The sequence below is a fragment of the Trichoderma camerunense genome, assembly GCF_050948025.1.
Source record: "Trichoderma camerunense strain CBS 138272 chromosome Unknown V8C40scaffold_21, whole genome shotgun sequence".
In the NCBI taxonomy this organism is placed as follows: domain Eukaryota; kingdom Fungi; phylum Ascomycota; class Sordariomycetes; order Hypocreales; family Hypocreaceae; genus Trichoderma; species Trichoderma camerunense.
In genome coordinates, this window is record NW_028145349.1 from 206,367 (window position 1) to 222,139 (window position 15,773).

Consider the following 15,773-nt stretch of genomic DNA (forward strand, 5'->3'; position numbering starts at 1 on the left):
TTAAGATCCACATGCATTGAGCCCCTAAGGTCCCAGCCTTCATCGAACAAAGAGTTATGTAGCGCTAGAATCTCGATTCCGGGCGCTAAAACTTGGGGGATTAAGCGCTGTACTAAAGAGTTAGTGGCCGAAATTGTGCTTCATGGCTTACTGACCGAACAAAGGCCCAGCTCATATATAGGATCCGTCCATGGATCCAATGGATGGAAGACGTCCACGGATAGCTTTCACTGAAACGCCCTGCAAACTCATGTCCACATGTCCAGGCCGACACTTAGCAAAATGACGCTATTCGAAGTTCCGGACGTGACTATGCAAAAAACTCGAAACGATGCTTGGTGCAAGAAAATCGGCGGCAAACATCTTGGTGGTCCTCGAGAGCTCTGGGGAAATTACTGGCGTCGATTCAACACCATGCAAATCCCGATGTTGGGCGAAGATGAATACTTCAAGACTGCAACAGCGATAGCGGAAGTTGCTACCAATGAAGCGGAATTTGAAAAGCTCTTCATTAAAAGGAATAAACAACGGGAAGAAGAGTTGTTAGATTTGATTAATGATATCACCGAAGCTACTGTATGGGATAAAGGCCGATTTCCATGCTGGGCTGCTAGACATGCAGCTCTCAATGCCGGCAGAACGGGTTGCTTTGAGTACTTCGTGTCCCTCTTACGGGGCAACGTTCTCGGTTGGGAGGCGGACAGGGCAGGAGATGATGTGTCGAATAACTCTATTGCTCACTTTGGAGATGAGGCACAAAAACCAGATGACGAAGAGGTGCAAGGCTCTAGCGACTATGAGGATTGTATCGACTATGCAGGTTCTATTGGCCATAAGGGTTCTCCTTTGCCTTATTCCCCCAGTAGTAAAACGCAGCGTTGGGGAGACACTGATCATTTCTACGCAGTGGAAGATCTTGAAGCTTATATTGAGTCAAAAAGAGAGTTAAAGGAGGAGCAAGACTACAGAGAGAAGAGAGCAAAAGACATACAGTTGGTACCGCCCTCCCTGATTGTTTCACTCGTTGGATGGAAGCTCAAACCTGATTAGGGAAATAAATTCGTCTGACGAGGAAGACATGGGCCATCATGGATATGGACGTCGGCTGTTAAAGGGTCCTTTTAGACACATCTCAGCAACTACAGCATCGCCAAACACCTCTTCTATAAAGCAAACTATTCCCGGAAACTCGAGGAAGCGAGTCAATTTTCATGAGGATGATGACGATCGTGAACATAAACGCCAGAGAACGCAAATCCCGGTGCCTACACTTCTAGGCGATGCTCCCTCTATACAAAGTGCCGTTGAAGGCTCGGTAAAGAGACGCAGGTCTGACGGCGATGAAGATACCATTGAAGATGATGTTGATCACAGACGCAAGCGCCAGAGAACGCAAAGCCCAGCACCTGCCGCGCCGCCTGTCGCCTCTTCTGTACGACAGCCCACTGTTGCAAAGTCTAAAAGGAGATCCGGAACCAACGACGGCGATGATGACAACAAAGGTAATCAGGAACGGAAGCGGCAGAAGATAGAAAACACGGCATCCGATCCGACTCCTCCCGTCTCCCCTTCAACAAAAGAAGCAGCCGATGGAAATGTGACCAACAAGAGACGCAGAGTCAGTGGTAGGCGCAAGTCTCGAGGGCAGAATTCAGCGTCGGGCGTCCTGAATCTCACTTCCGCAGAGGTCGGGCCACAGCCACTACGAAGGTCTGTACGAAGAAACAACAAGTCTACGCTCCATGAACTCGATCGTTGCGGAAACCCGCGGCAAATTCGATGAAGGCTGGTATGGGCTGAAGGGCTGGGACTCCGAGGTAAGAAGGACTAGAATTACGGACTGATGAGCGTTTCCGAGAACGTAGTCGTCATCCTAGCAGGGCCAGGTGCAGCGGCGTGGCTTGCGTGCAGTAACTAATGTAATTGACAAGTGCCGGAAGCTCAGCAGTCCTAGGTTCGGTTCAGCATCTCCAGCCTAGCCTCGAGATAGTATCTAGTGGTGTGTTGTTTGTCTCCAGGTTCCATGTTTATTTGTTTTTCTTTCACCTATCCACTTTCACCTATTCAAGTCAGGATATTGAGATACCTATAGCGACGTCATTGTAGATGTTGTCGTAATTCTCCTGCTGCATTTTAGAAAAGCATCTAGGCAAAAATGCTCTTATACACGAGTTTATTTCCTTGAAACAATAGAAAGGTGCAATACCAGCTGTGAGAGCTGATTCGATAGGTGCAGGGTACCTGTATGTGAGCAGACAGTTGTTGGCCGGTGAATCATCATTGCTTCAAAGCGACAGCACTCTTTCAGCTTTCGAGTAAAAACATCTCCACATGTCAATCTGAATTGAATGCATAAAAATATCTTGTCTGAAGGCGATTTATGCTGCGAAGCTAAAGTTTTTGACTTTCAACTGTCAAGCCCAAAGTGGGCGAAAGCGGCGATTTGATCTGCAAAGAGCGGGCGTGTGTCTGTAAGTTCGGGGTACCGTACCTGCAGCGTACGTTGACATTCTATTCTGCTCGTGTGCCACAGCATCAATTGGTTAATAACAGGGATCAAGCACAGATCCAAACAGGAAGCAATTGCACGCTGCGGACAAGGATAAAACTATCGCTAACCGTTGACGGGTTTCGGGTTTCTGCATCTTCCGACAAGGTGCTGAAACATACGTGTACTCGCACTGCTCCGTATATCCATACTCGCACAGACGCACGACAGATTGGTCCTTTGGTGGCCTAGCGGGCTTCTTTAGTTGCAAAAGGCTTCTTCAACGACTCCGTCATGGATGTTGGCACTAGACTAAGAAGCACAGAAACCCCACCTCGAATTCTCCTCTCCAGGGGGGCCTCGTCACATAATCTCGACAAGCTTCCCTGTCCTGTTTCGTCATTAGCCCAGACGGACCATTTCTTGCATCTTCTGGACGAGACTCCGTGTCCTCGGCCCCGATCAAGCGTCCCGTGCAAATTGCGCAGAACCGGAGACGGGGCTGTGAATAAGTTAGTTCCTGATCCTGATTTCAGGAGTCGGTCGGTACGGCGGGCGATGCTATTTATATAATCTCCCGTCTACTGCGGCATCGTATCATGCTGGAAACGGTCGCGCGACGACGACGACGTTCCGAGAGCTGTGATAGTTAAAAAGAAGCCCGCTGCAAAGATACGGAGCGGGGGATTTGCCTACCGCTTACTGGAACAGCTATTCACACCTCTTCACCATATTCGCACACTTTTCCTTTTTCCTTTCCATTTGCAACAAACTTCAATTCCCCATCGGCATCTGGATCAGCCGGTTCTGATCCGCCTTGTCCGTGTCTCACTCGGCCACAGCTATACCATAGCATTTGCGGCCAAGCGATAACAGAGGATGGACAACACCAGCACCAGCACCAGCAACACCGGAGGAGGCCTGGGCAAGCTTCTAGCCAAGCGCAGGCGGAGAGTCAAGACGGGAGGCCTAGAGTCGGATGCATCAGGACGTGAGGATGGCCGCGACTTTGCGCGAGACAGTGACGATGCGGCGTCGCTCAACGTTGCGGACGATGATGAAATAGACAGTCGCAGCTTCGGGTCCTACGAGTCGGGGGGCGCCGATGCGGACGGAGAGTCTGATCGGTGAGTATCATTGTCCTCTTTTTTTTCTTCTGAAATTCACCACGCACTTTGCATGCATCATCGCCATTGTCATTATCATCGTTGCTCAAGTGGCAAGCCCAAAGAAGATGACAGGTAGCGCAAGTTACAGGCCTTGCAGCCTTGCATGAAGCTCCACGGCCAATCTGCAGTTAATTTCACCTCCTTCTCCTTCTCCCGTCCCGTCACCTTTGCGCTCAGACTCGGACGCACGTCCTTCAAAGCGCCACACCAACCCAGCCTTTTTCTTCTTCTTTTCTTCATCTGCGCCATTTGAAGCATTTTGTTTGTTTATTCGTCGTCACTCGTTAAACCACGTTCTTTTTCGTCTTCTTCTACTTTTTTCTTCTCGCCCAATCATACGCTTCAGCTCTCCCTCCCTTTGCTCGTATTCGCACTTCCCGTGTCCTCATTCGCCTCTGCCCACGTATGCCGTCAACCCCCTCCATATCCAGCCATGTGCATTGCATTGCAACCTCAGATCTAACACCGAATCAGAAGCAGCTCTCGCCCCCCGCTAGCTCGTGCGACCACGACATCAGTTCTGGCATCTCCCATCGTGCAGGTCACCGACTTGGACCCTGACCCTCAACGCGAACGAGAACGACGCCCATCTCTTCTCTCTCGGCGCCTCCGCCGTGGATCCTCCAGGAGCACGTCTCCTAATGCGTCCAAGGAGGCTCTAAGCGAGATAGCTAAGCTCCCCGAACCACCAGCGGCGGCCAAGACAACTTCCTCCCCTGAGAAGCACACGATATTCTCGCCCTCGAGGCTCACGACTTCGGCTCGACCTTCCACGAGCAGCGACAATTACCGCCCCGTCATTGTGAATACGCCCCCCACGCCCGTCGAGAGAACAAACCCCCTCGCTCTACACTTAGACAAGAAACTACCGCCCGTCATTTCAGAGCCTGCATCAGCTGGGGATGCAACGTCCTTTTCCTCCTCTTCTTCTTCCCAGGGTATAAGCGCACATCGAAGAACCAAATCGGGATCTGCCAGCATCGGACCCAGCAAACTATCCAACATCACCACTGCTCCGCTCTCACCCACCCCTGAGATCGGCGAAGTCCAACCCCCGAACTCCGCAGGATTCTTCTCGTCTATGTTCTCGGTTGCCCAGAACGCTGCCAGCACGATTAGTAGCAACATTCAAGGTGGTGGCATTGGGATTGGAGGAAACAAGAGTCGGACGAATCAGGCGTCTAAGCCACAGTCATCCCCTGCCGCAAGCCAAGCAGAAGGTGACCGTGCAGAACCCCCACCATCCGAGGCTCAGTCAAGCACCGGAATGGATAAAAAGGAGCCAGCAGTTAAGACGATTGGTACTGGAGAACTCAGCTTGAGCCAGCTCGGTATTATGGAACCCTCAGCAGCCATGCCCGCCCTCGAAACGTCTCGATTTCCCGATCTCAACGACACTCGGGCGCGGTCCGAGTCTGCTCCAGCAGCAGATAGCCAACCCAGACTCGCAGACGACATCGTCCTCGACGAGTCCCTCAGCAGGCCCAGGTCGCTATTCGAAGCGGCCAATGGCGAGGAGGGTTCGCAGTCTGACCAGGCCGACGGTAAGGATGAGAAGGGCGACTCGCAAAGGAAACGAGGAAGCTCTACAGCCACCACAAATACGGTCGCGCCGCCGGCGCCAGCAGGCCCAGCTCCAAAGCTCACGGGATTCGCCATTGCTAGTAAAAAGAGGAACCGTGATTTCCACACATTCTTCAAGAGTGTACCGGATGATGACTACCTTATCGAGGACTATAGCTGTGCGTTGCAGAGAGAGATTCTCGCGCACGGTCGGTTATACGTCTCGGAAGGCCATCTTTGCTTTAGCAGTAACATTCTCGGGTGGACAACGACATTGGTCATGAGCTTTGACGAGATTGTATCCGTCGAGAAGAGAAGCACTGCCCTCGTGTTTAAAAATGGACTCATGATTTCAACTCTACATGCCAAACACATATTTGCTAGTTTCACTAGCAGAGATGCTACATATGACTTGATTGTCAACATCTGGAAGCTTGGCCATCCCACCTTGACTAGCACTCTCAACGGAGTTCGTCTGGAGGGCACCGGTGGTGACAAGACCGAAAAGCTTGACGTCGAGGCCGCAAGCCTGGAACCAGAGACGCCAGCCGGATCCGACTCAGAAGGGGACAGCGATGATGATGACGATGAAGATTTCTACGAAGAGGACAGCGATAGAGCCCCCGAGCCTCAGGTAGCAGACGCCACCAGCAACGGCGCAGACACCGGCAAGCCGAATAGGAAAGCATCCGGCGCTGTCGCTCCCAGTGCAGCTGTCGTTGATGCGGCGGCCGACGGGCAAGCCCCCGCAGCCGGCGCCGGATCGTTCCCGGGCCCCGCGACTCATGCTCCGACCGAGTGTGGCGACGCCGATACGCACTATGACAAGTTCCTGGCCGACGAGATCATCCCAGCTCCTCTGGGCAAGGTATTCAGCATGCTATTTGGTGAATCCTCTGCTGAATGGATGGGCAAGTGGATTACGGAAAACCAAAAGTGCTTTGATTTGCAGATGGAGGACAAGAAGGGCATGGGTCCAGACAGCCGCACTCGTGGCTTCACCTACATCAAGCCGCTGAATGCCCCAATTGGCCCCAAGCAGACAAAGTGTATTGTCACCGAAACCGTGGACAATATTGATTATGAAAAGGCAGTCAATGTGAGCGTGGCGACGCAGAACCCCGACGTCCCCAGCGGAAACATTTTCCGCGTCAAGACCAAGTACTGTCTCTCGTGGGCTGAGAACAATGCCACCCGTGTGCAAGTCAACTGTACTACAGAATGGAGTGGCAAGAGTTGGCTCAAGGGTATGTATTCTCTTCTTTTTATATAATTTTCTTGCTTTTCATTACAGCTTTACTAATACACCAATCTTATATAGGTACCATTGAGAAGAACGTCAACGAGGGTCAGGCCCAGTACTGCAAAGATTTATTTACAGCCCTGAAGGCGGCTGTCTCTGCCCGACCGCGGTCCGCTACTAACGGAAATGGAGCTGCAAAGGGCAAGAAGAAGGGCAAGAAGAGCAAGGCGCTGCAATCATCAACTGAATCCATTAGCCCAAGTGGACGCGCCAAGAAGGAAGAACCAAACTGGGGCCTATTGGAACCCGTGCGCCCGATTCTGGAACCTGTTGTCGATATCCTCAAACCGATCCTCACCGGCAACATCGTTTACGGGCTCCTCGTGGGGTTGTTGGTTGCGACTTGGTTTGGGTTTGGCCTTACGCCCAACAACAATAAGAGCCCCGCACCGTTTGGGCATGAACCCGCCATGCAGAGCGCATACCGTCTTGCGGCATACGACGAGATGTGGCGCCGGGAAGACAGCGAGCTTTGGGACTGGTTGGAAGAGCGGGTGAGCCTGGAGCGGCTTTCCGTAGAACGGTCGAACGCTCGCAGGCGAGAGGCAGACCCCCGAACGTTGGAAGACAAGCTGAGAGAAGAGCGCATGGACGAGCGGGAAGTGCAGGAAGCGATTCGAGTCACGGAGGAGAAGCTCAAGGTGTTGAGAGAAGTCATGGCGAGAGGCAAGCTGCTATAACAACTGCACGCCTTTGTAAGAAGAAGGATGCACCCTATTTCGTTTTTCACCATCTTTGTTCAGGTCACACACACATACAGCACAGTCACCGCATCCGACGCAGCGTACACATTACGGCATACATATCATATGTTTGAGCCCTTTCTTTAGTCAAAGTATTTTCCTTAGTTTATGTATATATAAGAGTACGGAGTATATTGGCGAGCCCAGCGCGGGAAATATCACAATTGTTTGCTATGTATGAGGGGTTGGGCATTTTTTCCTACTACTACCAGTGCTTGTGTTACAACGAGTTTGAGCTCGCTTCGGTTCAGTTTGTACATGGCATGTACAAGTTTTTTTGCAAAAAAAAAAAAAAAAGCCTTCTAGGTATTGATCATTTCAAATGTCTAGATCCTACGTCTAAAAATGTCTACCTGTTGCGAGACGATGTCACCACAAGAAACCTAGCGAGGTGAAGTATCGCCACTCGCTACTGACACACGTTATGAATCAAGTATAGTAGGCCGCGTTAGCCATGCGATGGTCTACGCGATGAGATTGTGAGTGATGGGCGGCGGTGATTTTTGCAACATCCTTGGTTAGATAGTCGGAATTGCGGTAATAGATCTCACTCTGAAGAGGCAACCGTTGCTAATACGGAATGGTTCAAGGGTTTGTTTATCTGATTTTCCTCAACCCACTCCGAAATAGTAAGCAGTTTAGTTCTTTGGGGGCGGGAATCGATTCACGGGTCATCGTCTGTGTGGGCTTATCGATTCACGGAGTCTTGGTTTGTTGTGGGTTCCTGCTCCGTCTTACATATGGGACTAGAGGCCCAAGTCAGCCTTGTGAAGGCTTGTAAGTTGCCTTGAAGTGGCTACTTTATTGCTGTAGTATGTTTTTTTTAGCGCGAAAATCACACGGCGCCACAGGATGGCATTTTTTGGTGTGTGGCTTGTGTGTAAGAGGGACTGGAACGGCTGTTTTTGCGTAATAGGGAGGTTTAAGAGTGCCTTGGGGTGGTGGTGCAAGGGCGAGAAGGATTCTGTGTTTCGGTGGTACCGATCAGGAACGCGAGAGAAGAAGACAGAAGAAAAAAAAAATTGGTGTGAGGTGAGGTTGAACAGGAAAAGAGAGAAGAGGCTAGACAAAATAAACACAATGGAAAAATAAAAATAAATTAATAATTAAAAAATTAGAAAATCATTTGCAGTGTTTGTGCTTGTTGGCTCTCAGGGGCTAAACATTCGCCCAAAAGGCCACACGTACAGTAGGCCCTGCAGTAGTAGCATCAATCATGAACTGCCAACACTGACAAACGCCGTGAGAAAATGGAAGCCCAAAAGGACAACAAGAAGAAAAGAAGAAAAAGAAGAGAGAAAAAAAGTCACCCCACTTGGTGAGTTGCCGAGTTGACGTGGCTTCACGTCGCAAATGCCAGCAAAGAGAAACGCCAAAGCACATGGACGGAGACACGGAGCTGGCCATGTAGCATTACATATGGCCTTAGCGGCTCGAATGGTACGAATTGTATGATTTTGGAGGTCACGACTACATGGAATTAAGGGGGAGCCGGGCGTGGCGATTATGCCCGAAGAGCGGTCACGGTTTTGGTTGTTTGTTAATTGGCGGTGGCAGCCCAGACAAGAAAGTTGGAGGCTCTAAAAAACGGTTGGGGGGAAGAGAGGGGATGGAGGCTCTTGTGTGCGTGCAGTAGGTGATTTTTTGCTCCCTGTATTTTTGGCTTGATGGTTGGGTAGTATCATGTTAGTAGTTAGTACGTAACCTGTATACGTGTGTTGAGGAAGTAAGGAGAAGTCAAAATAGAAAATGGAAAATAACAAGAACAAAGTGGGTGTGAAGAAGTCTCCGTTCGTGATCGAATCTGAGACAACAGACACCGAAAGCAGAAAGATGGGATACTGCAGAGACGTAATGATGGCAAATGAACAACAACGACGGCGTCAACGTCATTTTGCTGGCTGCATTACTTGCAAAGTACTTACTCCTGTACTTTACTTGTTTACTTCCCTGATCTGATGCTGGGCCCCAATGGTCAGATACTAGCGGCACTCTGCGCCTCAGCTTTATCTCTGCTTGTACCTGGATGTGGCGCAGCTGCCCCTCGGTTAAGCCCAGAGCAGAGCGTTCACGAGCAAAACTACTGGAACTAAGCCATCCAACGACCAAACCCTTTCTTACACTTTGCGATCCACGGCACGTAAATATCCCGGGCACTAACGGAGTTGGCGATGCTTGTCGTGATCAAATCAAGATGCCCAGAGATACCAAGCCCATGATGAAGATGAAAAATCGATAACGGCGGCGGTCCTCGTGATGCCCTCGTCATCGCAACAAGCCCGTCATCGCTGCTACTCCGGTGCCTTGCGTACGAGCACTAACACGATGCAGTCCCGGTCTCCAAATGGTACTTGGCCTCAAGCCACAGTCGGGGGGCCGATTTGGGATGCAGCGCGCAGGGATCAGCCTGGCAAAGACAAGAATTGGCCCATCAGGAGGATCCCTTGGTCCCCCCCCCTCCTCTTGGTCGCCTTGCGAATCGAGAATCAGCCGCGGAAACGGTGGGCATGCACCAAGCCGGCCCAGAGAGACCCCTGCGCGAGTCCTACTAAGCTTTGAAGCAAAGTCCTAGACCTCATTCGCCCGTGCTTGTAGGACCGTTGGCAAGCTGCCTCCAAGGCTCCAGCTCTGGCTCATGCTCATGCGATTAAAGAAAAACACCATGGACGGTGCCTGAAAGGTGGCCAGCTCGCCTCGACCTGCCCGTCTTTCTTACACTTTGCCACTTGTCTGTACTGATACAGTATTGGATCTTATTCAACCCCCCCGATTCAGGACCAATCTCCACAACAACGGCCCCTTGGTTGGGAGAAGCCTGCGTCTGTACCTTGCCCTACGGCACCTTACCCTTATGCCCGGGCCCGTTACGACCACCAAGCACAAGAGTCAAGGGCATAGCTACAGACCGCCATGGAGAACAAGAAAGTCGACGACCCTGGTGCCCTGGCCTTACGGCGTCTGGTCCGAAGCCCAACCGGCAGTCGTCTGGCTCCCAGGCGCTCGTCGACAAGTGCTTCATGTTCTTCCAGCAGCAGCAGCTGCTCGACATCTTCAGTGACTTCGTCAGTCGACGGCGAGATGCCAACTTCCTGTGTGTAAGTGAAGAAAGCCCTGTTGACGGAAAACCTCAAGGAGACGGGGGTTGGTTGGCCAAGACCAGGACAAAACGATTAGTTGATATCCTCGTTCTTCTCCTTCTGCTCCGCCTCGTCGCCTCCCTACTTTTTTTTCTGTCTTTTTTTTATCATGTTTTTTGTTTCATGTGCTACGTACTGACTCTCGGTTTTTTCTTGCTTGCTCCCCTGAAGCTCACGCAACACTTCGAGCGACGAGTGTGCCTTGTACAGGTTCATCGTATGGGCAGCCGTCAAGCGCAATGCCTGCCCCAAGATGACTTCCGAAGAGCGGCGGGAGTGTCCCTTGCTGCGCTGCCGCAAGAGGTTCCCCAACCATGAGCTCATGCTGCAACACCTGTATTCCTGCGACCACCTCGCCGGCGGAGAGTACTGGTGCTATGACTGCGAGAAGCCCGAGCAGCTCAGCGATGTCAAGTGCAGGCGCTGTCTGGGCCACCCGTCCAAGAGGAGAAAGATCATGACCATGGCCAAGAGCTTCTTCAGTTCGTTGGGCCACAAGCCAAAGTCTCACAGCCTGGCTCTGGTTGCGTCCTCCATGGGCATGGGCGGCTTGGGCGTGGGAGTGGGCGATGGCGGCTCTGGCGCTGGCGGGGGTGAAGACGAGCCCCCAAGCTACGACTATGTGCTCTTCTCGCCTCCGCCTCCGCCTCCCCAGGCCGAACTCTCCTCGAACGAGATACATGAAATCGGTTCGAGTGAGGTGCTGCTCCCCACTATCCCGGAGTGTGAGACCGAGACTGAGCCTATACCCGCCCCTGGGATGATCCCCTGTCTCCCCCCATCCACATTCCCCATCTCACCACCAGGCTCCCACCCGGGAGCCGTGCCGCTGCCATCGACTATGGAAGCAGACTTCATAAATTGGAGGCCTTCACCACCTTCCCCCCAGACCGTGGCACCTCAAAGCCTAATGAAGTCCAGCACATCACGGTTGGTCGATCGCCCAACGCTCCAGGTCAACACCCACCTGGACCAGTACCGAGGCCAAGGGAGACGACGCAGCAAGGTGCTGGCCCCGAGTTCCTCTGTCCGGTCCACCAGCAGCACCGACAGCACCGACAGCACTGATAGCACCGCCAGCTACAACATCTCGCCCATGTCGGGCTGGTCCAACGGATGGACAAAGACGTCCGGCTTCGAGTCTGCCTTGACGTCACCTGACGACCTCATCAGTCCTCAGAGCCTCCTGCCCGTCGGTCCCTTCTCGACAAACAACACCACTGCTACTACTACTAATACTGCTGACGGTACCACCACCTCGACGAGACCAATTCCCTTTAGCAACTTGGAGTTTGAGAATATGGTGGCCAACTCATGCCCATCAGAGCTTCCCGCCGACATTCCCATGTTTGACCTGCCCTCCACCATGGATTCTCAAAAGACACAGGCGCCCATGAGCTTGGACCAGGCCGCCTTCTCCTTCAATACCGATATTCCTTTCCAGCTCCCATTGGAACCTCAGCTACCCTCCACCGATAGTGTCGACTATGGCCTTCCACCGCCGCCGCCACCACCTCCTTCACAACAACAACAACAACAACAACAACAACAACAAACTACCCGTAACACTGAGCCAAGCCTCATGCAGATTACCAATTCCTCCAGCCTCACAACCACCACTCGTAATACCACGCAGTCTCTGGCCAGATCAGTCCATGACACGCTCCGCGAGCATGTTGCCGATTCAATCAGCAAGCTCGACGTCATTAATGAGAACCCCATCTTCATGCAGCTCAACCAGATGTCCCTCTCCTCCATCGCGGCTGTTGGTCTGGAAACCATGACTGAGATCCTGGAAGGCCGCCAAGCCTCATCGCCTCTGAACCTCATTTGCTTCGTCCACATCGTCTTCTCTCTATCTCTGGTGATCCACGAACAAGATGTCTCCAAGCACTCTGCTGCCATGTTCAAGCAAGCGTTGCTGTACAGCGATTGGTTCTCAGACGACGACAAGATATCATTCATCGAGGTTGTCTACACACTTTGGAAGCCCAGCCAAGTAAACGATGACGAGATTATTGCACTATTGAAGTCACCTAGTGCTGGCATGTCCAAGGGCAAACAGCCCGAACGGTTCCCTCAAGGATCGAGGTCTGACCCGCTGATACTGATTGCGGCTTACTTCCTAGATGGTACATTTGCGCACTCAATCCTCCCGTCCCGTTCCCTCTCTTTGCTCAAGATGCTAATGTGTGTATTTGTGTGCTTTACTACAGAGCTCGAGTACATGGCCATCAACGACAGCAGTTATACGGGACAAGCCTCTGAACTTGCCATGCAGCACCACAAAGACGGTCTCGGAGCTAGCCACAATTCACCGTTCGCCATTGCAGCCAGGTTTATGATTGACAACATCTTTTCTCATGAATACTCCCACTACCCAGGGTTTGAGCGCCGCATGGCAAGACTCATTGGCCAGATCAACTCTGGCGAGGTGGGAACCGTGCGTCGCTTGGAGCTAGAGCTGATGCAGGCCGGAAGGGTGAGATATAGAGCCACTTTTATTTTCCAAAAATACAGAATGCAACGATAACTAACCAGGGGTAACATCATCTAGACGTACCTACCTCCCGACGCATTCTTTAGCGAATATGTCGAAGTCGTCCGGCGGCAGACCGACTCGCTTTACACGCAAAGCCCGTTTTTCAGCTCGCGGTCGACGTACCACCGATGCGGCATCCAGCTGCTGATGAAGGAGTCTAACAGGAACCCAGTCATTGTGGAAACCGGAGTTGAGTCATCGGCGCCGTCTTCCGGAGCACTCAATGGAATCGTGGGCGTGGTACCAGTACCAAACAGCTTCGACATCGACTTTGGCTCAATGCTCGACTTCAATCCGGACCAAGGATTGGACGACGATGTTGCCGAGTCTGCGGTCATTGCCGGCGCCCCACTCGTGGGAGCCTCGCGGTGGACACCAGGAGATGCCGCATTTGTCACAGTCACAGCTCCAGACGGCACCGCCGCCATAGCCACGCCTGCAGCGCCTCGGCCTATGGACGCTGATGCGCTGCCGCTGGTGGACGATGATGCGCTGATATCCCCGATTGCATCGACGCCCAACAAGGCAGAGGCATCGGTATCGGCATCATCAACCAAGGTGGAATCCGACAGCTGCTGCAAGCTTTGCGGCTATCGACCCAAGGGTGACCCCCGGTGGTTCGTGGGTAGCATGGCCAAGCACATGAGGACGATTCACAGCGACAACCCCCAAATCTTCCGATGCCCCTACCCGGGCTGCACGAGCCAGTACAGCAAGCGCGCGGACAATTTGCGGCAGCACCAGATTGAAAAGAACCATTTCGTGGACGACGAGGAGAAGCAGGGACGGCGACCACGCAAACGGAAGCGTCCGTCAGACGGCGGCGTCGGCGGCGAATGATTTAACGCTCCTTTTCCCATGATTTTCTATTTTTTGCATGGCTTTGTTTGGGAATTTTCGTTCCTTTCCTTTTTTTTCTTTTTCTTTTTTCATACCCTGTCATTCTTGTTTTGTTTCTTTTCTTGGTTGGCCATTTGAGACATGTTTGGACATTTACATGAGCAACAAGAGCAGGCGAGGCGTATATATGGGAACCAGGCCAAAGACGCGATACAATGATTTGATATCCACGAGCATTAACGACGGGCGGCGTGGGTTACTCTCACACTCACATTCACATCCACATTCACATGACATACCGAGAGCGTTGTGTCGGTCAACCGGTGTTGTTGGGTGGCATTGGGCATTTACCCTGCAGGGGAACGGAGGTGACGTATGGGGTGCTGCCAGCGCAAGAAGCAGTCCCGTCTCTCTTCGATATACGATGTCTTTTCTTTTTCTTTTTCTTTTTTCCTTTTTTGTCGTTTACTTGATCATCTCTCCTACTCCTCTCTACCTCTTTCATCTCCTTGTCTACCTCTTGCGTATCTTTTTTAGTATTTCTTCTCGTTGCACTCCTTTTCAGCTTTGGATTTCCTTTCTTTTCCTTTATAGTCGGCAGAGATGCCATACTATTGAATTCGTATGCATATGCAATGCAGATCAGAAAGAGGATTAGTGTGGCAGCGCTGGAGTGGTCTGGATGCTGACGGGCCGTGTGGTCGAGCCGAATCCATGACTTGGCGAAGGGAGAGCGAGAGACAGAGACAGAACTGGCTTTTTTTTTTCTCTCTTTTTGGATTGCCAGCAGAGCTACAGTTTTTGTATGTACGGGGGGCAGCAGCGCAAGGTACTACACATGTACGAGTTTACGATACAGCCTATTATAGACGAAGCAACGGGTCTCTTGACGGATCGCACAACTCTTTTGCGAGTACAAGTACGTAGTACAGGCTGGAACAGAGCCAGCAAGTAGCAGTACCAGCGAAAAAGGTGAGACATGTCAGGCATCTCAGCTGGGGTCCACCGCATTTGCATGCCAGGGTTGTTTGGTCGCTTCGGATCGCAAATCCAGGCCGGAATCTCCCATCCAATTTTTTTTTTTTTTTTTCACACGGCTGGATCTAGCAGGTGACCAACAAGTTTCGAGTTTCCCGCTTCCGCTTTTCTGCTTTCTGCTTTTCTGGGGGCCCTGGGCGCGGGTAAAAGGCGCGCTGAGTGGCGGGAACTCGAAACTTGACACTGTGTCTCTGCGGCGCTTGTGAGATTGGCACCCCAATAAAAGGACGGAGCAGCATCTCGCGGTGGGATTGGGCGAAGAGGCTCACCCCATTAAAAAAGCACGAGCAACTCACTGTTGGATTGGACAGAACGCCATTAAAAGGACGGAGCAGCTCGCGGCGGGATTGGGCAGAGGCTCACGTAAGTTTTGGCGGGCTGACATCACATGGCGCAGGCGCAAGGTGGCCAGGCGGACTTTGGACGAGGTGATTCGACGGCGGATTTTGTGTATGGGATGGGATGCGAATGGATGCGTGTTCTTCTGTGTGTGCTATACTTGGCACGTTGGCACGTACGGTATGAAACGAAGGTACAGGTAACCTGAAGGTGAGGTAGGGGCTGGGATGCGAGGTATGACGACAAAGCACAGCAACGGCCCTGCATGGTGGCCGGATCAGAGACAACAGGTAGCGGTACTCGAGACGGTGGCGCTACCGGCATGCCAAGTACAGGAGGACGCAATACGGAGTACCGACCGCCCAGTGCTGCAGTGCTGTACAGTATCAGTAACTCGTGTGCTACCCGTACACCTCAGCTTGGATACCTGGACGGAGGATGTCGAGGGAATCTGAAGGATGATGGAGGGGGGGAAGATGGAGATGGAGATGCGCGTTCGATGTGGCGGATAGATAGGGCTGAGCAGCATCCCGTTTGCTCGATGCCGGACCCTGAACCTGACCCGACCTGACCTGAAGCGATGTGATGCTCCGAGCGGAAGGACAGGGTTA

The 15,773-nt window shown here is 52.1% G+C and overlaps 5 protein-coding genes across 5 annotated transcripts; 4 read left to right on the top strand and 1 right to left on the bottom strand.

The window, feature by feature from the left end:
- Positions 1 to 282: 282 nt before the first annotated feature.
- On the top strand, positions 283 to 1,979 carry V8C40DRAFT_270032 (uncharacterized protein; the record flags this gene model as incomplete). The annotated part of the gene is made up of 4 exons (XM_083220150.1): positions 283 to 992; positions 1,051 to 1,618; positions 1,686 to 1,817; positions 1,932 to 1,979. 4 exons carry the CDS (start codon positions 283 to 285, stop codon positions 1,977 to 1,979), a joined length of 1,458 nt encoding a protein of 485 aa, XP_083068627.1.
- An 871-nt stretch (positions 1,980 to 2,850) lies between these two features.
- Positions 2,851 to 7,560, top strand: V8C40DRAFT_255857 (GRAM and VASt domain-containing protein). The gene is made up of 3 exons (XM_083218147.1): positions 2,851 to 3,615; positions 4,132 to 6,467; positions 6,542 to 7,560. The coding sequence occupies exons 1-3, from the start codon at positions 3,368 to 3,370 to the stop codon at positions 7,201 to 7,203; spliced, it is 3,246 nt and encodes a 1,081-aa protein (XP_083068628.1). The 5' UTR covers positions 2,851 to 3,367; the 3' UTR covers positions 7,204 to 7,560.
- A 733-nt stretch (positions 7,561 to 8,293) lies between these two features.
- On the bottom strand, positions 8,294 to 8,837 carry V8C40DRAFT_255861 (uncharacterized protein). The gene has a single exon (XM_083218148.1). The coding sequence runs from the start codon at positions 8,671 to 8,673 to the stop codon at positions 8,425 to 8,427; it is 249 nt and encodes an 82-aa protein (XP_083068629.1). The 5' UTR covers positions 8,674 to 8,837; the 3' UTR covers positions 8,294 to 8,424.
- A 1,170-nt stretch (positions 8,838 to 10,007) lies between these two features.
- Positions 10,008 to 14,097, top strand: V8C40DRAFT_112566 (uncharacterized protein). The gene is made up of 4 exons (XM_083210812.1): positions 10,008 to 10,361; positions 10,575 to 12,535; positions 12,620 to 12,885; positions 12,961 to 14,097. The coding sequence occupies exons 1-4, from the start codon at positions 10,177 to 10,179 to the stop codon at positions 13,783 to 13,785; spliced, it is 3,237 nt and encodes a 1,078-aa protein (XP_083068630.1). The 5' UTR covers positions 10,008 to 10,176; the 3' UTR covers positions 13,786 to 14,097.
- V8C40DRAFT_255866 (uncharacterized protein) lies at positions 13,363 to 14,687 on the top strand. Its single transcript, XM_083218149.1, has one exon. The coding sequence runs from the start codon at positions 13,823 to 13,825 to the stop codon at positions 14,441 to 14,443; it is 621 nt and encodes a 206-aa protein (XP_083068631.1). The 5' UTR covers positions 13,363 to 13,822; the 3' UTR covers positions 14,444 to 14,687.
- The last annotated feature ends 1,086 nt before the right edge of the window (positions 14,688 to 15,773 follow it).